The sequence below is a fragment of the Papio anubis genome, chromosome 7 (genome assembly GCF_008728515.1).
Source record: "Papio anubis isolate 15944 chromosome 7, Panubis1.0, whole genome shotgun sequence".
NCBI lineage: Eukaryota > Metazoa > Chordata > Mammalia > Primates > Cercopithecidae > Papio > Papio anubis.
In genome coordinates this window covers 153,296,095-153,314,312 of record NC_044982.1, presented here as the reverse complement: position 1 = coordinate 153,314,312, position 18,218 = coordinate 153,296,095, and the positions used below count along the sequence as shown (strand labels likewise).

The window sequence follows — 18,218 nt, the reverse complement described above, 5'->3', positions numbered from 1 at the left end:
GAAGTATTTCAGGGTTTTCCCTCTTTCTGCCCCCCTACCTGGACCTCACACTAATGTTGTTAGTTTTGAGCCAGGAGGTGTGGAGACGTCAGATGGATGCTAGTCTTTGGTCTATAAGAATAGCATTCAGCACAAAAGCTTAAAAATGATTCACAGTCATGACAGAGAGTCACTCCTCTGGCACTGGACCAGCCTTATAAGTCCTTTGTGGAAGGGGTATCTCTGCCACCATTCATTTGACCCCCTAGATCTGCCTGTGTCCTACTCTCCCTCTCTCCCGCTACTTTCAGACAGAGGTGCACATTTCTTTTCTTTGCACATTCAAATGCTTGCTCAGTGGCACATCCACTGGCTCCCTTGTTTGCTCGCTCTCATGCATGCCAGCAGATGTGCAAATGGAGTCACACACAGGTGTCATCATCACTTAGGAGCCAAGCAGTGCCAGCTTTAATCAAACATTTATCTTCCCCCTTCTTTCCTCTTAACCTTCCAAGATCCACTCTCACACACGCAACTCCTAGCACCAAGAAAAGCACATCTGACAGGCTGCAGTGGGGGGGACAGGCTGCTGGCCAAAGCTGCTGAGGTCAGGATGCAACAGTCATCCTGAGGTCATCCTGCCTCTGCCCAAGAGCAACGTCCTGAAAAAGTGGATGCAGAATATTATCTTCTACCTACCTACCTACCTACCTACCTACCTACCTACCTACAATAGACCCTGCATCTCATGCCACTCAGAGGTCCTGGATGGATTCAGCCCTGGTCTATGGTTCATCACTGTTGGAGTCTGGCTTTGGCCTAGGCAGTCAGTGGCCCTAGGACCACAGATACCTTTTTCTTTTTTTTTCTTTTTTGAGACAGAGTCTTGCTCTGTCGCCCAGGCTGGAGTGCAGTGGCGCGATCTTGGCTCATTGCAACCTCTGCCTCCCAGGTGCACAACATTCTGCCTCAGCCTCCTGAGTAGCTGGGACTACAGACACCCACCACCATGCCCGGCTAATTTTTTGTATTTTTAGTAGAGATGGGATTTCACCGTGTTAACCAGGATGGTCTCAATCTCCTGACCTCATGATCCGCCTGCCTCAGCCTCCCAAAGTGCTGGGATTACAGTGTGAGCCACCATGCCCGGGTGCCATAGATACATTTAAACTCATATTCCCCCATGGCTGTGACAATCTGCTTTCCTGAGTTTCCCTCCACAGTGTACCCCAGTCTTCTCCATTTACACGATGTGTCTACCTAGAGCTCTTCCACTTCTTCCCGTTATCAGTCAATTTACAGACATTTGAGGCTGTGACTCTTGGACTGGACAGCTAACTGCTAAGATCACTTTAAGTTCAAAAATTCTCTGACATCTTTTTTTTTTTTTGAGACAGAGTCTCGCTCTGTCACCCAGGCTGGAGTGCAGTGGTGCGATCTTGGCTCACTGTAAGCTCCGCCGCCTCCCGGGTTCACGCCATTGTCCTGCCTCAGTCTCCTGAGTAGCTGGGACTACAGGCGCCCGCCAGCCTGCCTGGCTAATTTTTTGTATTTTTAATAGAGATGGGGTTTCACCGTATTAGCCAGGATGGTCTTGATCTCCTGACCTCATGATCCGCCCACCTTGGCCTCCCAAAGTGCTGGGATTACAGGCGTGAGCCACCGCACCGGGCCCTTTTTTTAATTCCAAAAGTAAAAGTTTAGCCTTTACATTTCGACTGAGTGATTATTCTGTGCTGCTTTATAAGAAGACATTTGCTAACAAGACCTTGGTTTTGACTTCTTGTGTTTTTGTAGTAGGATGATGGGCTTCTGGTAATATTGCAGCATACTGAATGTGCCCATTATTTGTAGAGAACAGGGGTAGTTTTCTTAGAAATAAAGATGGTTTGTACTGACCATCTGCTTTTTTCAAGTCTTCTTTGAAATATGTTATGTGTGTTGGGAAGGAGGGTGGTAGATTGGGGGCTTCATCTATAGACTTGAAACAGAGCTGAGCTATTCGTTCAGCCAAAGAGTGGGACCTGTGACCGTAGCCTTATTTGCATAGCATTCTTACCATGTGCTCTTGGTCTAAAATCTGGAATGAGAAACTCATGGAGATCTGTTAAAACTGTGTATTTTTACATTTACTTGTAGCTATATGATGTCCAATGGCTATAAGCCAGCCCCTTTGGATTTGTCTGATGTGAAGCTGTTACCTCCTCAAGAAATTTTAGTGGATAAGCTTGCAGAAAATGCGCACAATGTTTGGGCAAAAGACAGAATAAAACAAGGATGGACCTATGGCATCCAACAGGTAAGAAATGCTGGGTCAGGCATGCTGGCAAAGTTAGAAGATAGGACCATCCATCCACATGCCATTTTGGTTTGGTGTGTGTTAGATCAGAAGGAAGAGGTTGCCTTTGCACTCTGTCCCTCACACCTCAGTGTGTTCATTATTTATGGAATCATGGGGCCGGACAGAATTTGTAATGGTCACATCATAGCTCAGCAGTATTTCTGGGATGGTCCCACGTATCTGCTGGTGAGGATGAAATGGAGGGGAAGCTAGCCCAGCAGAGCAGCAAACCAGCTGCCCAAAAGCTTTTACCTCCTTACTTCAGTCCACTGGGCCAACGATTTCTGGACAGAAGTCTTGGCCTGAGCAGGAGGCAGCTTGAAAGCAAGAGCACAGCAAGAAATTAGATAGAGTTCAGTCCCAAATCACCTGGCACACCTCTTTCCTTGAGGTGGTTTCTCCCATCTTAGTAATCACTAGTGGTAGCGTTAGTATCAGGGAAGTTCAGGAGTGGCTATGTGCACATTAGTGAATTCATACTGGAGCCTCCAAACCTGCACACATCTGGAAGCCAGGAAGGATACAACTGTGGAAACTATGCGGGGAGGAGGAGCAGCAGAGTGAAGAGGTTCAAAACAGCATGTTATACTTATGAGTTTGGATGACTTATCTGTGCAATTGTCCCTATTGTCTTCTTAGTCCCTCCTAAGGAACTGAGAGGGACATTACTACAAATGTGTGTCCTCTGCCATGAAATGAACACACTGTGGCTCTGCCACCTTTTCCGACGTTTCTCCATGCAGGCTTGTTAAGCTGTCATGAGGAGGCTATAGCAACCTAAATCATGACATGATCTTTCATAGGGAAATCATTATACAAATCTCCATCTGCTTTGCCTTGGGAATGGAGGTTTCTAACCAATTCTGTGTCGCTTCATTTTATTCACAGGCTAGTATTATTAAAAGTGTTTTTGTTTTGTTTTGTTTTGTTTAATGAGACTCTCACTCTGTCACCCAGGCTGGAGTGCATGACCCAACTCACTGCAACCTTCATCTCCTGGGTTCGAGTGATTGTCCTGCCTCAGCCTCCCGGGTAGCTGGGATTACAGGCATTCACCACCACACCCAGCTAATTTTTGTATTGTTCGTAGAGATGGGGTTTTACTGTGTTGGCCAGACTGGTCTCGAACTCCTGACCTCAAGTGATCTGCCCACCTCGGCCTCCCAAGGTGCTGGGATTACAGGCATGAGTCACCACGCCTGGCCAAAAGTGTTTTTTGATGCTAGTTTGAGCATTAGTAAAATGTTTCCATTTATAGTCATTTAATCTGGAGAAGAAGTGGCAAGTATGTACATTGGTAAATGTGAAGGCACTGAGGGAAGTGCTCATAGACCTAGAGCCACCAGAAAGCCAGGACTGTTGCTGGGAATATGTGAACAGGGCGAGCTGTGGTGAAAGTGAAATGTTTTCTTGGTACTTTTTTTCTCTGGCTTCACATAGGATTTGAAGAACAAAAGAAATCCCCGTCTGGTGCCATATGCATTACTGGACGAGCGTACCAAGAAGTCAAACAGGGACAGCCTGAGGGAAGCTGTGCGCACTTTTGTTGGTTACGGATATAACATTGAGCCATCAGACCAAGAACTAGGTAATGAGCTGAGAGTGTTTATTCTGGCCCCAGTTTACTAAACAGGTCCTCCTCTTGGGGTGTCCTAACTTCAAATAGGTCTAACTTGTACTATTGGAAATAGTCTTGGGGCTGAAGAGCACTAGATTAAATGGTGTGATTTTTTTATTATTATTATTTGGGAGACCATGTTTGATGTAAATCATCATCCCATTGACAGATTTTCTGCGATGAGCACTTCTATGACTTATTCCCACAAGGAATAGGTTATCTTCTAGGGTAGCTGAGCTTTTCAGAATACCTGATCAAAAACCAAGTCACTGATTTTTGCTCTTATTTTCCAAATGTGTGAATATCAGCTTACTTTTAGATCAGGTAATCACATCTCCAAATTAAAAGCTTGTTCAGATTAAAATCTGAACAACAGCTTAAAATTGATGAGCATGTTATCGTCATCCCGCGCCCCAGGAGGTATCGTAGGCCACATGGGCAGAATTGTAAATCATTAAGGGGATGGTTTTGAAGTCCAATCTGGGTTTATACCTTTGCTCCTCTGTTCATTGGCTCTGTGACACTGAATAAATGATTTTACCTCTTTGAGCCTGAATTTCTTCATCAGTAAAATGAAGACAATATTAGCTACCTCATAGGTTTATTGTGAGGGAAAACTAAGAAATGGTCTCTAAAAGATCTACTATGAAGCAATCCCTCAGTCAATGGTAGCTTGTATGGTGATGATGATGATCTATTATGAACAGAACGCCATATTGGATAGTAGTCGACCTATGGTCAGTCACAGATGTTCTCATCAAATTCTTTTGAATAGTGCTACTGAATTATTAAAGGCCTATGTTTTCTCTTTCCTTTCCACACCATCTGTTCGCCTTCCTTCTCACAATAGCTGACTCGGCTGTGGAGAAAGTCAGCATAGACAAGATCCGATTTTTCCGGGTAGAGCGATCTTACGCAGTGAGATCTGGAAAGTGGTATTTTGAGTTTGAGGTGGTGACTGGAGGAGACATGCGAGTTGGCTGGGCCAGGCCAGGCTGTCGGCCTGATGTGGAACTGGGGGCCGATGACCAAGCCTTTGTGTTTGAAGGCAGCAGGGTGAGTCCATATATCTAGCAAACACACATCCTCAGACCAAGTTTTCCTTCTCCAAACATTTTTCTGCAAGCTCAAATTACTGGATCTCTGACTTCAAAGTGAGTGGCCACCACCACTGGCTAATGTAAACATAGAATGAGCATCGCCTGGTGACTGTTTCTTTGCTCTTCACTCTGTTGAAGGGGAGCACTGTACCCCAAACCCTTTCTACAATCACCTTCATATCTGGTTTTGCACCCAAGCCCATTGACTCCACTCCAGGGGTGACACAGAGATCACTATGCAGCCAGTATGTCAGGAAATCTTACCAGTTTTGCCTAGAGAGAATCCTGATTATTGCCATGACTGTGACTAGAACAAGAGACTTGGGCTACCTTGTGTGTCTTGGTTTCATTTATAACATAGACCACTCCTCCTAGTTGGTTATCCTTGAGTGCCCCCTAGAAATCATGTACCACTACTAGTTAGGAGATAATGCAGATACGGTCATTTATCCAGCTGCAGGGGCCTCTAGAAACTCCATTTCTCTAAGCCCTAGAGTCTTGTTTTCTAGGGCCAGCGTTGGCATCAAGGAAGTGGGTATTTTGGGCGTACGTGGCAGCCAGGAGATGTGGTCGGATGTATGATTAACCTGGATGATGCTTCAATGATCTTCACGCTGAATGGGGAGCTCCTGATCACCAACAAAGGCTCTGAACTTGCCTTCGCTGACTACGAGATTGAGAATGGTAAATCTAACACCCTCTGCCAACCCCAGCTCCATGAGGCTGGAGAAAAATACAGGGAGAGCTGAGCGAACTCCTCTACTTCCTTATTTGGCCTACACTATCCTTTGCACATTTGAAAATCCTAATGGTGAAGACGATCCCTTAGACTAGCAATTTCAAAGAATTAGGGGAGATAATAGTGATAGTTGGTGTGTGCAGCATACATAAAAATTCCGAACTCTCAGATGCGTTAACCAGGAAGCTAATTCCTTGCCCTGTGTCTTGGCTTTTTAAGATTCTCCAGGTTTCCCAGTATTACAAAGAAAATGCTTATTGTATATGACTAATGTCCTTGACAGGAGAGAAAAATCAGTGAATTAAAGAATTATCCTTTTATTCTGATTTGAATTGTCAGCCTGCATGTTTGTTTAATTGAACTTGATGCTTTGAAGAGAACCATTGAAACACGAAAGTTAGACTTAGCTATTTCCTTGAATGAAATAGAATTTATTTTGAAATTCAGACACACTGTGAAACCCAACCAGAGTTGCATTTTTTAATGTCCATGAATAGACCACAGTCAGGGGCATGCTTCCAGCTACACAAAGGAGGAATTGGAGCTTATTATTTCTTGTCTATATAACTACATTATGTACACAGGACTCTTAGTATATAGGGGGAACAGTGTAATGCAAGTCAGTAGACTTGCTCCTAACAAGCTCATTGGCTCCCAAAGCATATTTGTTTGACCTCTCTTGGCTTTACTCTCTTCATCTATATCGGAGAATATAAGGATTGATGAAATAAAATCTAATGTTCTTCACAGATAGAAAATTCAACGGCAGTGACTTAACACCTGCTGTGTGAATGCCCTTATGCCCGGTGCTCTGCCATGCTGTTTCCTCCTCACGGACGAGAAGGGGGCTGTTCTGGGTCAGGAGACCTAGACTCTCACCCTGCCTCTGCTCCTGCCTACCCAGGACATCTTAGTTGACTTTATTTATCCATTTGGGAACTCATTTTCCTCTCTGTAAATGATGAAGGCTCCTTGTAGCCCTAAATTTCTGAGACTTTACAGAAAGAAACATTTCCTACCTAGAGAGCTAAAACGACACAACTGCATAGGAAGAGAGCACAAATACATGAAAGTGTGTATGTAATATACATGCTCTTTCCAGAGCGTTTTTAGCTTTATAAATGACTTTCGCACTTTTTCTCAGACACCTGTTGTCTAAAATATGCATATCCAACTGTACCTTTCAAGGTGTTTCTAAGAGCCAAATATTTGGAGAAATAAAAAGCTTACAAGTCATATTTTCCTAAAAAGATAAATGATGAAAGTCAAATGGGGTCATATTTTAATGCCTTCCGAAGAGGTTTAAAATCAAAGTTTTAAAGAAATAACTCTGTTTTTGAAGACAGGTGAGAATGATGTTGCCAGAGGAAGGAATGGCCTGTGTGCTGGTTCAGAGGCAAAGGAGAGGATTTCTGTGGGTGGACATCAGGACAGTGTACAAGGACCACCAGGTGCTTCCCAAGCACCCCCGTCACGCAGTGCCCTCCTTCTGAGGCCAGGAGGAAAACAGCCTCGGAGATTCAGGCACATCTCCAAGGAAAGTCTTTCACTGGGATAGAAAGAGTCCAAAAATCAGGGCCTTTTCCAGGCTCTACTATTGTGTGAACTGGAAGAGGGTACTTGTCTGTTGAAATCTGAGGAGGAGATAAGAATCTCGTATGTTGTGCAGAGTTACAAGAACTTTGTAAAGTCCAAAGCCTAGATACTCAAGGTATGGTCTGCTTGTTAGCAATGAGGAATCTCAGCCCAACCCCAGACCAGAATCAGAATCTACATTCTGACGTGACACTCTGGTGATTTGCATGCACACTGAAGTGTGAGAGCAGAGTGGTCTAAAGCATATGCAAATGTGGGTAGTAACAGTATTCAGAAACTCATTTGTTAGTTGTAAAAAAGATGATAATGCAGAGCAGTAAGTTATCAATGGCGAGTGACTAATACTGAATGAAAAGTCTATATGAATGGGATTTGAATTGCATGTTAAATAAAGAATACAAGATGTCTGTGTAAGGAGAAGCCTAGTCCTGTCAGGGGATGTAAGAAGAGTAGTTCTGTGGCTCCAGGAAGCTACAGGAAAGGGTAGAAGATTTGTGTTTGGAATGTATGGATGATGACGCTGGAAAGGTAGATAAAGTGCAGATTATAGGCTCAAATACTGAGACTCAGCCTTTTCGTTCAAGAAACTGTTGTGTTCTCTGAGCCAAGCACCCTTGGACTTCACCCTCTAGGAAATGAGGGGCCGTTATGGGGTTTGAGCAGAGGAATACTATAAAGGGGAGGGATATTTGAGCATATCCCTGCTTTTAGAGAGCGTCTGTATTGTAATGGAAGTAATGTTCCATAGGCCTCTTGTGTACAGGGATGTGATTTGACCTTCAGAATAACAAAGTATTATTAGGATGCTGTTTAATAATAGAATTGTACGGTAATGTGTTAGCACATTATACTGTCGTATTACAATGCACTTTAATAACAGAGACAAGATGATTGGAAAGCTCTTTCAGTTCTGCAGTGGCTTGTGAGTTGGCGGAAGGGTAGTTATAAGGGAGTCGACATGCCATTCTTTGATAACAGTAGCCCAAAGGCCTGGAATAACCGCATAGCATCTCTCTTCTCTCTGTGTCAAGTGGAAAGAGGTAGCAATTCTTGCCTTGAGTTGTTAGGAAAAGCATCTGTTGAAAATAAAACATGTTATGCATTGTAGCGCCTACCACCCCCCACCCCATAAAGCAAAATGCCCTGCTTGCTTGTGTTGTTCTGGTCGCCAGCATGTCAGCTTTGATTTCAGCCATTACCCCAGTGGGAGCTGGGCCATGGGAAGCCTTTTGCCTTTCTGGGGAAGCAGTGCGGGCGGATATTGTAGTTCATGGCTGTTTTTACCTCTGGCTTACTTATAAGTTGTCATTTCCATCCTCTTATGGATCATCAATTATATGCCTTTATCTGCTTCATTTGAATTTTCTAATTAATGTTCCCTCCCCTGGCCCTGGACTGGACCATCACAGCTCTCAGTGTTGTCACCTAGAAGTATCTGAGAGCTCAGAAGCCTCCAAGGCAAACCCTTTGCTATCAGCCTTCTCTTTTCCTCTGTTTAAAGGAAAGGCAGATAAAATCCGGAACATCCTGCTAGACCTCAGAATGTGACATCGGGAAGAGGCTTTGGTCTCCTGTGCTGCCTCTCTGCCAGGCACTCCCCCGAGGGACATCCTGCCTCCTGTTACAGCTTTGGTGTCTGCAGGGGCAGCCTCCCAGGCCGTTCCTGCCCACTGACCTGTCGGGTTTAACAGATGCCTCATTTCTGTTGGCAGCTTTTCAATAGGCAGAAAATGAAACTTATCTGCAGGAAGTGTCACTGCCACCTGCGGGCACACACGCTGGTACCCAGGGTCCCCTGTCATTCTCTCTCCAGATGGGTCTTGTGTTTCAGAAAGTGGCTGTGGCAGGGGAGCGTGGCCTATTGTTTCCTTTGTTTTCTGCAAGGCTTGTGACCATCTCCGTGTTGTCCTGTAACTCTGTCTTTGCAAAGCTTAGCAGGAAATGGGAAGGAAGGGGTACAACATGTGTTGCTGGACTGAAACTCCCAGAAACACCCCAGGAACGGTCTGAGCGGTCATCTACCTCCCTGTCTCTAAGATGTCAGCTTTTCCCTTGCTGGTAGCTATTCTCTTTTTTGTGTTCCTTTAGTTTACAATGGTTTGAAAATGGATCTCTCCTTTGGATTTTTGAGAGCGCTGGTTTCTTTGCAATCTCCCGGAATTATAAGATTACCCTCCTGCTCTCCCTTTTCCTAATCGGAAAACCGGTATGAGGCCTTATAATACCGAGTGTATCAGAACTGGGGGTCCTCTACAAAATATAAATGCATATATTCTTGCCATTGCTTTCCTGGGACAAGAACTTCTGTATACAACTTGGCTGAAGACTGTGCCATCTGCAGATTTTCTTCTCAAACCTCTGCGGAGTTGTCAGCATGATTGTATCTATTAGGCTGCATGTAGGGAGGTGGCATTCTTTTCCCTCTTATTTTTTGTCTTCTCCAGTCTCATTTGAGGCTATGGGTTAATGAAGCTGTGTGCAACATGGAAATCCTTCTTTATGACAGTCAGATAGTAATGCCACATGACCTTGCCCAGGGGGTCCTTTTAACCAGGTGAATTCTGGAGTGCCATGTGGTGGGCTGTGTACAGGTAGCCCTTTTCCTCTAAGGGCCCTGGAGCGTGTTGCGGTCATGGGTCTCCATCTGTCTAATCTAGAGACAAACAGGTGAACTATCTGACACGTTGGAAAATCATTTGAAAAGCAATGTAACTGCTACAAAGCAAGTTAGCTTACATGACAATTAGGAAGCAGGCATCCTGGCCTCGGTCCGCATTGCTTGCTGTGGACTCCTGCTCAGGCAGCTTCGTTCACATGCTGACTCTGCAGTCTACCAGGTAGCAGATGTTGAGCAAGTCCACTTTCTAGGTCTCAGTTTCCTCATCTGTAAAATTGGCATAATAATGAGATATATCTGCAGAGCACGAAGCCTGACATTTACAAGGTATTTGGTAAATATTCGCTATTGTGGTTTATCATGCCATGGTTGTTCCCCCTTATCTATCTTTCCTGAGGAGTTATAAAGTTACAAGATTTTTAAATGCCTCAAATAAAGAAGTTTTAGAAATGCAGATATTAGCTAGATCCTCCTTAGCCAGGTGGAGGGAGCTGATTAAATGTATCTAGTTATCGAATCATTTTCTCCAGGGGAAAGCGCTGGTGCTTTATGAGAATTAACCTTTCCTCTCTGTCCTTTCGGATGTTCTCTTTTCTGACTCCAGCCTTAGATTTAGCTTTTCTGCTGCTGTTTTACAGACCTGTCCCAGCCGCGTCCACTTAGCCTCCTGGAGGTCCCCAATACTCTGTGCCTCCCATTGCTCTTGCATCCATGACTTTCGTTACATACTGTCTTTTCCCATGGAGTGTGCAACTCTCCCCGTAGAGAAGGCTTCTGCCCCACAGAAGCAACACTTTACTCCCTAGTGAATGCAGTCCTCTGGCCCCGGTCATAACTACCGTTTAAATCTGGGGCATTCGTCCCCTGAACACTCACTCCCTCTCACACACTGACTAGCAGCTGGCCTATGACTCGAGGATAAAGGATCTCATCCCATTTTGTCACTTGCCCTTCCCGTGATCTTGGTCAAGTCCATTAACTCCTCATGTCCTTAGTTTTAGCCTTATTAAAGTGCTGTCCTCTCTACTGATGCTTAGGAATGAGGAGGAGCTCAACATCCTTAGGAAAAAAAAAGAAGTCTTATGCAGTTATTACCTTTTCCCCCTTACATTGTCAATGGGTCTGTGACTAGGACATTATTTTTATGTCCTGAGATCAAATCCTCATTGTTGCTGCTTCACACTGAGGCTTTCACCCCTGCTGCTCACTTATTGCACCACCCAGGTTCATGGAGAAGAATGGAATAGGGAGGTTTTCTTAAGCTGTCCTATTCTGTGGACATCAAGGCTGGACTGTTTCATGATCTTCATGTTCACGGCTCCAAGATAAACCTATACTGGTGGCTTTCTTGGTTCAGTTACCCCCCTTAGTAGAATAACCAAAATACTGTCTTGAGATTAGGGATGGTTTACAGCAAACACATTCACTGTTTTATATTCCATACCTTGTCCCCACTTCTGTAAGCTCCTTGGGGTTGGGATAGTTTCTTCTTCCTTCACATCTTGTCATGGCACATAGCAAACCATCTTTCCCAATGGGGAGCCTAGAAATTTTACTGGCAAGCAATTCTTATTCTACACTGTAGTCAGATTTCCAAAGGTTCTTTATTTATAAACATGTCTGTCTATAGAAAGGAAATGGTTTCATCCATTGCAGCCCCTGTCACAAAAATACCAGAAGCATAGTGCTCAGGATGTTACATGCACAGGTGTGCAACATCCATTGATTAGCCATTGACTGTCCTGAGAGGTAGGGGTCCTAGTCTGTCCTCTTGGCAGCACTGCGAGGAGGCTTTTTGTACAAACATCACTGCCGGTTTGCTAGGATCACGTTGATATTCTCTCTTCTTTAGACACGGTATTAAACACATCTGTATCCTAAGTGAGTTTATAGTTTCTAAAAGCAACCGCATAGCTTGCAAGAGATTTACATTTCATTTATGTAACTTATTATTTACATAGAAACTTCATGGCTTAGATAATAGTATATAAGCCTCCCATCTAGGAAGAGGGCATCTTGGCCTTGGTGTCTATGAAAGAAAGTTTTTACTGTTAGATGTAAATGCTCCCAAAATTGGCCTTTAAATGTCCCCTGAAATGACCACTCTTATCCTAGGGAGTAACACCGCTTTCTTCTGTAGGGACCTCCAGCCCCTGCCTCATCCAGCAGCCCCAGAACTACTCCTACCCTTCCAGGCACGCTCTGCAGCCTCCAGCTGTCCTCCAGCCGCCTCCGTGCCTCTCACATCCTCCCAAATCCAACATAATTAGCGCTTTTCCCTGTGTTGCTGATTTGTTGGTCCACAATTACGATGTATAAATAGCCCACAAACAAGAACACCAAACAATTTGAACTTCGGCTTCGGTCTGTTTTGAGTGGTAGTTTTTTAACATGATCAGGCTGCAGATGTGAGCTTGGAGAGATGATAGCTGTAGGAAGGAAGAGAAGAGCTTTCTCTGGCTCCTGCTTGAAACTCTGCCTTCCTGAGGAGGCAACGAGGAGGACCGTGGGCTAGGAGACTGGGTGTTTGTAAATTGTATTTTGTTAACAAGCACAATCATAGTGCTAGCATTTAAAACTTCTTAGAATCCTACTCTCAAAATGTGAAGGACCTCTCATGTCACTGGGGAAGATGCTGGGGTCCAGAAAACTTGGGCAACTTGCACCAAGTCATTTTTTTTTTATTTTAAATAAATTTTATTTTGTATATTTAAGGTGAACAATGTGATGTTATGAAATACATAGAGATAGTAAAAAGGCTACTACAGTGCAGCAAAATAACATATTCATCATCTCACATAGTTACCCGTCTTTTTGTTTTTGTGGCAAAAATCTCACCAAGTCATTCTTTAGGCTCACTGCACTGTTTTGGGTAGTATTTAAATTTTCCCAGGGCCTAAGATCAATTTTAACTAAGGGACAGATAAAGAATTTCACTTTTTCTCTTACTGGTTTTGCCTTTCCAGTTGATATTTATTTATATCTTAAGAATATTCTTAACTGGATGATTTTTTTCCCAAATCATTTTGAACCAAGCTCACTTTTCTTTCCCGTGTACCATGGGCAGTGGTGGTCTCCATGTGGCCTCCTGTTGTTGATTTTATGTGCCAGGAAGGAAGAAAGAAAGAAAAAGAGGATTGTGTCCCATCTGTCCTACTGGGAGTCAAAGCCCTTAAGGAAGAACAGATTCAGCTTCCTCACAGTGTCCTGGGCTGGTGCCCTCGGGCTAAAGCAGGGCTCTCTATTCTGCAGGCTTTGTGCCCATCTGCTGTCTGGGGCTGTCTCAGATTGGCCGCATGAATCTCGGGACAGATGCCAGTACCTTCAAGTTTTATACCATGTGCGGTCTCCAAGAGGGCTTTGAGCCTTTTGCTGTCAACATGAACAGAGATGTTGCTATGTGGTTCAGCAAGCGCCTCCCGACGTTTGTCAACGTGCCAAAGGACCATCCACACATAGAGGTAATGTTACACAACGTGTGTGGCCCTGGCAGGTCAGGTGGGCCAAGGCCCGAAGCCCCCCCCCGGGTCTCCTGTCAACAGGCAGCTGCTTACCTAAGTCCATGCCCTGGCCACTTACCAGCCACCTCCCCGCTGGCCCTCAGAGCTGCAGTTGCAGGCACCTTAATTGGGGCCGCCCAGTGGCATCTCACGAGAGACAGCAGCCTTGCACATACAACCCTGCAGATCGACTCTCAACATTTTGGTCCACCGCATTTGCTCTGGATGTTCCTATACTGTATTGTCATAGTAATATAGTATCTGGAGACCTTAAACCTTTTTTTTTTTTAAGTTCAGGCTGGATGTGGTGGCTCACACCTGTAATCCCAGCTTCTTGGGAGGCTGAGGTGGGAGGATCCCTTGAGCCTAGGAGTTTGAGGCTGCAGTGAGCTATGATCACATCACTGTATTGTAGCCTGAGTGACAGAGAGAGACCCTGTCTCTTGAAGCAATTCTTTTATTTAAAAAATTTAGGCCGGGCGCAGTGGCTCACGCCTGTAATCCCAACACTTTGGGAAGCCAAGGCGGGCGAATCACGAGGTCAGGAGATCAAGACCATCCTGGCTAACATGATGAAACCCCATCTCTACTAAAAATACAAAAAATTAGCTGGGTGTGGTGGTGGGCACCTGTAGTCCCGCTACTCGGGAGGCTGAGGCAGGAGAATGGCGTGAACCTGGAAGGTGGAGCGTGCAGTGAGATCACGCCACTGCACTCCAGCCTGGGCGACAGAGCAAGACTCCGTCTCAAAAAAAAAAAAAAATTTAAAAGTTCAGTAGCTATATTCAAGATTATGTGTACTGAACATGTATGTTCTTACCCACCCGTGACTTGATGTCTTGTAGGACCTATTTAATTTTTAGATGGTGTTGCCAAGATTTTAAGCTGACGTGTGATCATTGAGTAATCTATCCCCATCTTCTAGGGGGAGCCTAACTTTGGTTCTGGCCCTACATCGACTTAGACTTGCCTCTGTTTTGGTTCACAGACCATGGTTTTTCCATGGTGGATGGGGGAAGAGTGTTGATTTAAAAAAATGCCAGACAGATCAGGCCCATTTTAGCTGTATTCAAGGTAGATTCAATGGTTTGCTTCAACCTCACTGTAAGTTCCTTCACTCATCCTCCCATCTGAATTCAACAAGCATCAACCTTAATGCCCCACTTCTTCCTCAGTTAAATAGTAGAGACTTTTATTTCTCTGATTCCTCCCTAACCATTACTTTAGAAGAGTGGCTCTTAAACTTTTGGAGGTCATAAACCCCTAGAGGTCCTCTGCTTAGAAAAATATAAAACCATACAAATATGAAGTATTCTCATAGGACCCAGGACACGAACAGCTCTCCAGAGAGCAAAGAGAGGCTCAGATTGTAAGAAAATTATTATTGTAAGCCTCAGTTCATTTCTGCTGTATCCCCGCATTTCCCTCTCCACACACATTGCAAAAATCCATTTCTGACCTTTTCTCCCCCAACTGTGCCCCCTGCAATGCTTGTGCCTAGGAACTGCAGCTTTCTCCAGTATTGGGAGGAGGCTCCAGGAGCCTCAGCCTTCAGACCATGACTGTGGCAGAGATGAGAGCTGGGCTGGGTTGGGAGGGTGCCCTCCTCAGGAGCTGGACATCCTTCCTGAGCTTTGGGATTACTTTCGCCCCTTCCCTTAGATGTTCTCATGCCCAGTGACAAGCACAGCCCTTGGAAAGATTATCTTCTTTAGCCACTTGCCCCCTGCCCTAAAAGTTTAGCCTCTGTGGACACTATGCTGTGTCTGCCAGATGCCGCCCCACTCTGGCGCATTTATTCTCCACCCTTGGCTTTACAGAGAACCCAGTGAGCATGTTTTTAAATCTCTAATTTCCCTAGCCAGGAGCAGATCTGTTTCTTCCTACAGGACAAGGCCCAAGTAATGATGAGAATCATAGTTTGATTATCACTGGACACAACTTACTTCTGTAGTTCACAGAATGCCTTGCCATGTGCACGTCCACGAGGGAAGAAGGGACTGGGTCGAGGTCAGGCCCTTTGGTATGTCAAGGTAAGGACTCGTCCTGTTTCCAGGTCATGAGGATTGATGGCACCATGGACAGCCCTCCGTGTCTCAAGGTGACCCATAAGACATTTGGCACACAGCATAGCAATGCCGACATGATCTACTGCCGCTTGAGCATGCCTGTCGAGTGCCACTCTTCCTTCAGCCACAGCCCCTGTCTGGACAGTGAAGCTTTCCAGAAAAGGTGAGGGTGAGGCCTCCAGTTCTCAGAGGCACTCGTATCTGCTGTAAAGTGGGCTTTCTGCTTTTTACCCTAACTCAGCACACAAACTCCATAGATAGGGTTCCCTCTGCCTTCAGCCAGGTTAAAAAAAAAAAAAAAAAGGGAATGTGTGTGCACACATGTGCATACAAGTACACGTGTGTGTTTGTGCCGTGCATAATTAAGGTGCCAATCATGCTAAACAGATGCATCTGGTGGTAAAGTTTCTGCTCTTCTTGAACTCTGGGCCCCTACCTTCCTTGCTGCCCACAACTCCTGTGTTTTGTGAGGGCATAAGAGGGTGCAATTATTTTTGGTGTTGTGTGTAATTAGAAGTTTCTGGAGGCAGATACTGCCTCCTTTGCATAACTATGGGCATTGTCCAACTCTGCAGCTGTGTGATTCATGGGCAATGTGTCTTCTTTCTTCCTGATAAGGAATATATTCCTTGCTGTCTTTCTTTCCCCTGATGTCTATTTTTAATCATTGATGTATGTCTGCTGCCTGGAGCCGTCTTGTTGGGGTTTCCTCTAGAGTTTTGCTTTCTACCAAGCTTTTAAACAAGCACAGCTGCTTGAGAGAATAGGATAACCTATTCAGAGGTATTCCTGCTTATACTATTGCAGTCTTCCGTCCTCACTCTCAACTTACCATCTAACTTACCATCTGGGCTGAGGGATAAGAGTTGGGAGTTGCATCCCTGCCTTGTGTTAACAGCTTACAAATGAACAGTCCCAAGACTGGTTGCAATCACTTGTGTCTAGGAAGCAGCCACTTTACTAAACTTGCCTTGATCATTAAAGGTAGATCAATTGCCTGTCGGAACTGTGGGATTCTCTATACAGCTGAATAACTAAAACATGGATTATCTTTCCCCCAGGAAACAGATGCAAGAAATACTCTCTCATACAACAACAGTAAGTAAATGTGCTCAATTATGGTTTTAATTATTTGATTCTTCGTTGTGCCTGGTAATATGCCCCTTACAGCAAAGATCTGTCTAGAGATCCTCTTTAATTGCCAATTACTCTGTCTTTTAATATCCATCTTGATGCTTCCAGAACGCATCTATGGCATTTCTCAAGTGGGGAAAAGAAATACAGTTACTCAGTGCAAAGCAAAAGCTCTACCTGGAGCTCCTAACTGGGCATCATTGGGTTCTTGTTGCCCATTTGCCATCAGGAACCCAACACTGCCTTTCTGACTGAAATGAGCATCAGTGGAGGGCGCGCAATTCAATCTTTTGGTTTGCTTTCCTTGTGTAAACTTTTGTGAGTCAGCTCCCCCATGTCTCTGTGCAGTACTAGGAGTGATGTTAAAAGCAATCAAATGAGAAGAAGAGCAAGAAGCCAACGCAGAAGATGGAAGCTACTTTTGGTCCCTAGACAGTAGTCAGAAAGCACCTCCTGATTTTTCTTTCTTTTGCTCATTCTTCTTTAGCATCTGGCAAAAAAAAAAAAAAAAGTTTATGGAAGCAATGCATGTGTGTCAACCCTTCTTTAAAGTTATCCAACAATCCTGAATTTGTAGGTTCACCTTCATCAGAAGTAAGATTCTTGCTGCAGTGAATCACACACTTAGTGTGTGTGGGACACTGTGCTTGGCACATTGTCACCTTCCCATTTAATCTCCATTTAATTCATTTAAAATTAATCAGCAAGCCCTGAAATGGATAATATTATGCATAATATTATGCACAGAGAGGACAAATGGTTTGTCCAAAGTCACTTGATGAATACCTGGCACTGTCAAGATTCAAACCCAGGTTTGTTTAGCTGACCCTTTTTTCTTCCGGTCAAGAAAATTTGACAGACTACAAGAAAGAGCCACTTCATTAAGAATGAATCTGCTCAGTTTCATAAGGAAAATGATGAGGTAGTCACCTGCCTCAGTGCTGTAGCTATTGTTGTAATACAGTGATAACCCCATGAACTGTGTGAGCCCTGCCAAAAACTGCAGTACTTCTCAATACTGCCTGTAGTTGAGTGTGACAGCTACATAAAGCACATTTGGCCATGACATGAACTCTTTCTTAAGCAACCTCTTTCAAGATTTTCCAGAAAAAAGCACTGGACCTCCTTGTAGAAGGAGAAAGTGTAACAGGAACGCTCTGAGCCTTGACCACTCTCTCTCTGAGGGCAGGGACTGTGCCCGCTCTCTCCTGCAGCCCAGATCTGCCCTGGTGCCCAGGGGAGGGTTAGGGCTCTGTGCTGCCATTCTGAGCAGCTGCCACTGCTTCCATCCACAGCATCTCCTGATTTCAGCACCAGCGTCTTCTGGGCAAAGGGTGGTAGATTAGCTTAAGCATTTGCTTTGCCAGATGCTACAGCAAAATAGAAAGGAAAAATTAGGAAGCCAGAATCCCTATTCAGCCTTCCTTCCAGATCTAGCATGTAGCCTACCTCTACTAGTGTGCACTTTTCCAGAAAAAAAAAAAAAAAAAAGGGCCAAGTGAGCTGCTGTGTTATTTCTGCCTCT

At 44.6% G+C, this 18,218-nt stretch overlaps 1 protein-coding gene across 15 annotated transcripts in view; it reads left to right on the top strand.

Annotated features, from left to right (window-relative positions):
* RYR3 (ryanodine receptor 3) overlaps positions 1 to 18,218 on the top strand; it is a 569,735-nt gene that overhangs the window by 334,393 nt on the left and 217,124 nt on the right. For all 15 annotated transcript variants that reach the window (XR_002523591.2, XM_021941701.2, XM_021941703.2 and 12 more), the window contains 7 exons: positions 2,119 to 2,278; positions 3,761 to 3,908; positions 4,789 to 4,994; positions 5,548 to 5,722; positions 13,243 to 13,451; positions 15,547 to 15,722; positions 16,621 to 16,657. Coding sequence is in view for 14 of the 15 variants with exons in the window: in XM_021941701.2 (XP_021797393.2) it covers positions 2,119 to 2,278; positions 3,761 to 3,908; positions 4,789 to 4,994; positions 5,548 to 5,722; positions 13,243 to 13,451; positions 15,547 to 15,722; positions 16,621 to 16,657 (1,111 nt within the window). In the remaining variant the exon portion in view is untranslated. The remainder of the gene's footprint in view (positions 1 to 2,118; positions 2,279 to 3,760; positions 3,909 to 4,788; positions 4,995 to 5,547; positions 5,723 to 13,242; positions 13,452 to 15,546; positions 15,723 to 16,620; positions 16,658 to 18,218) is intronic.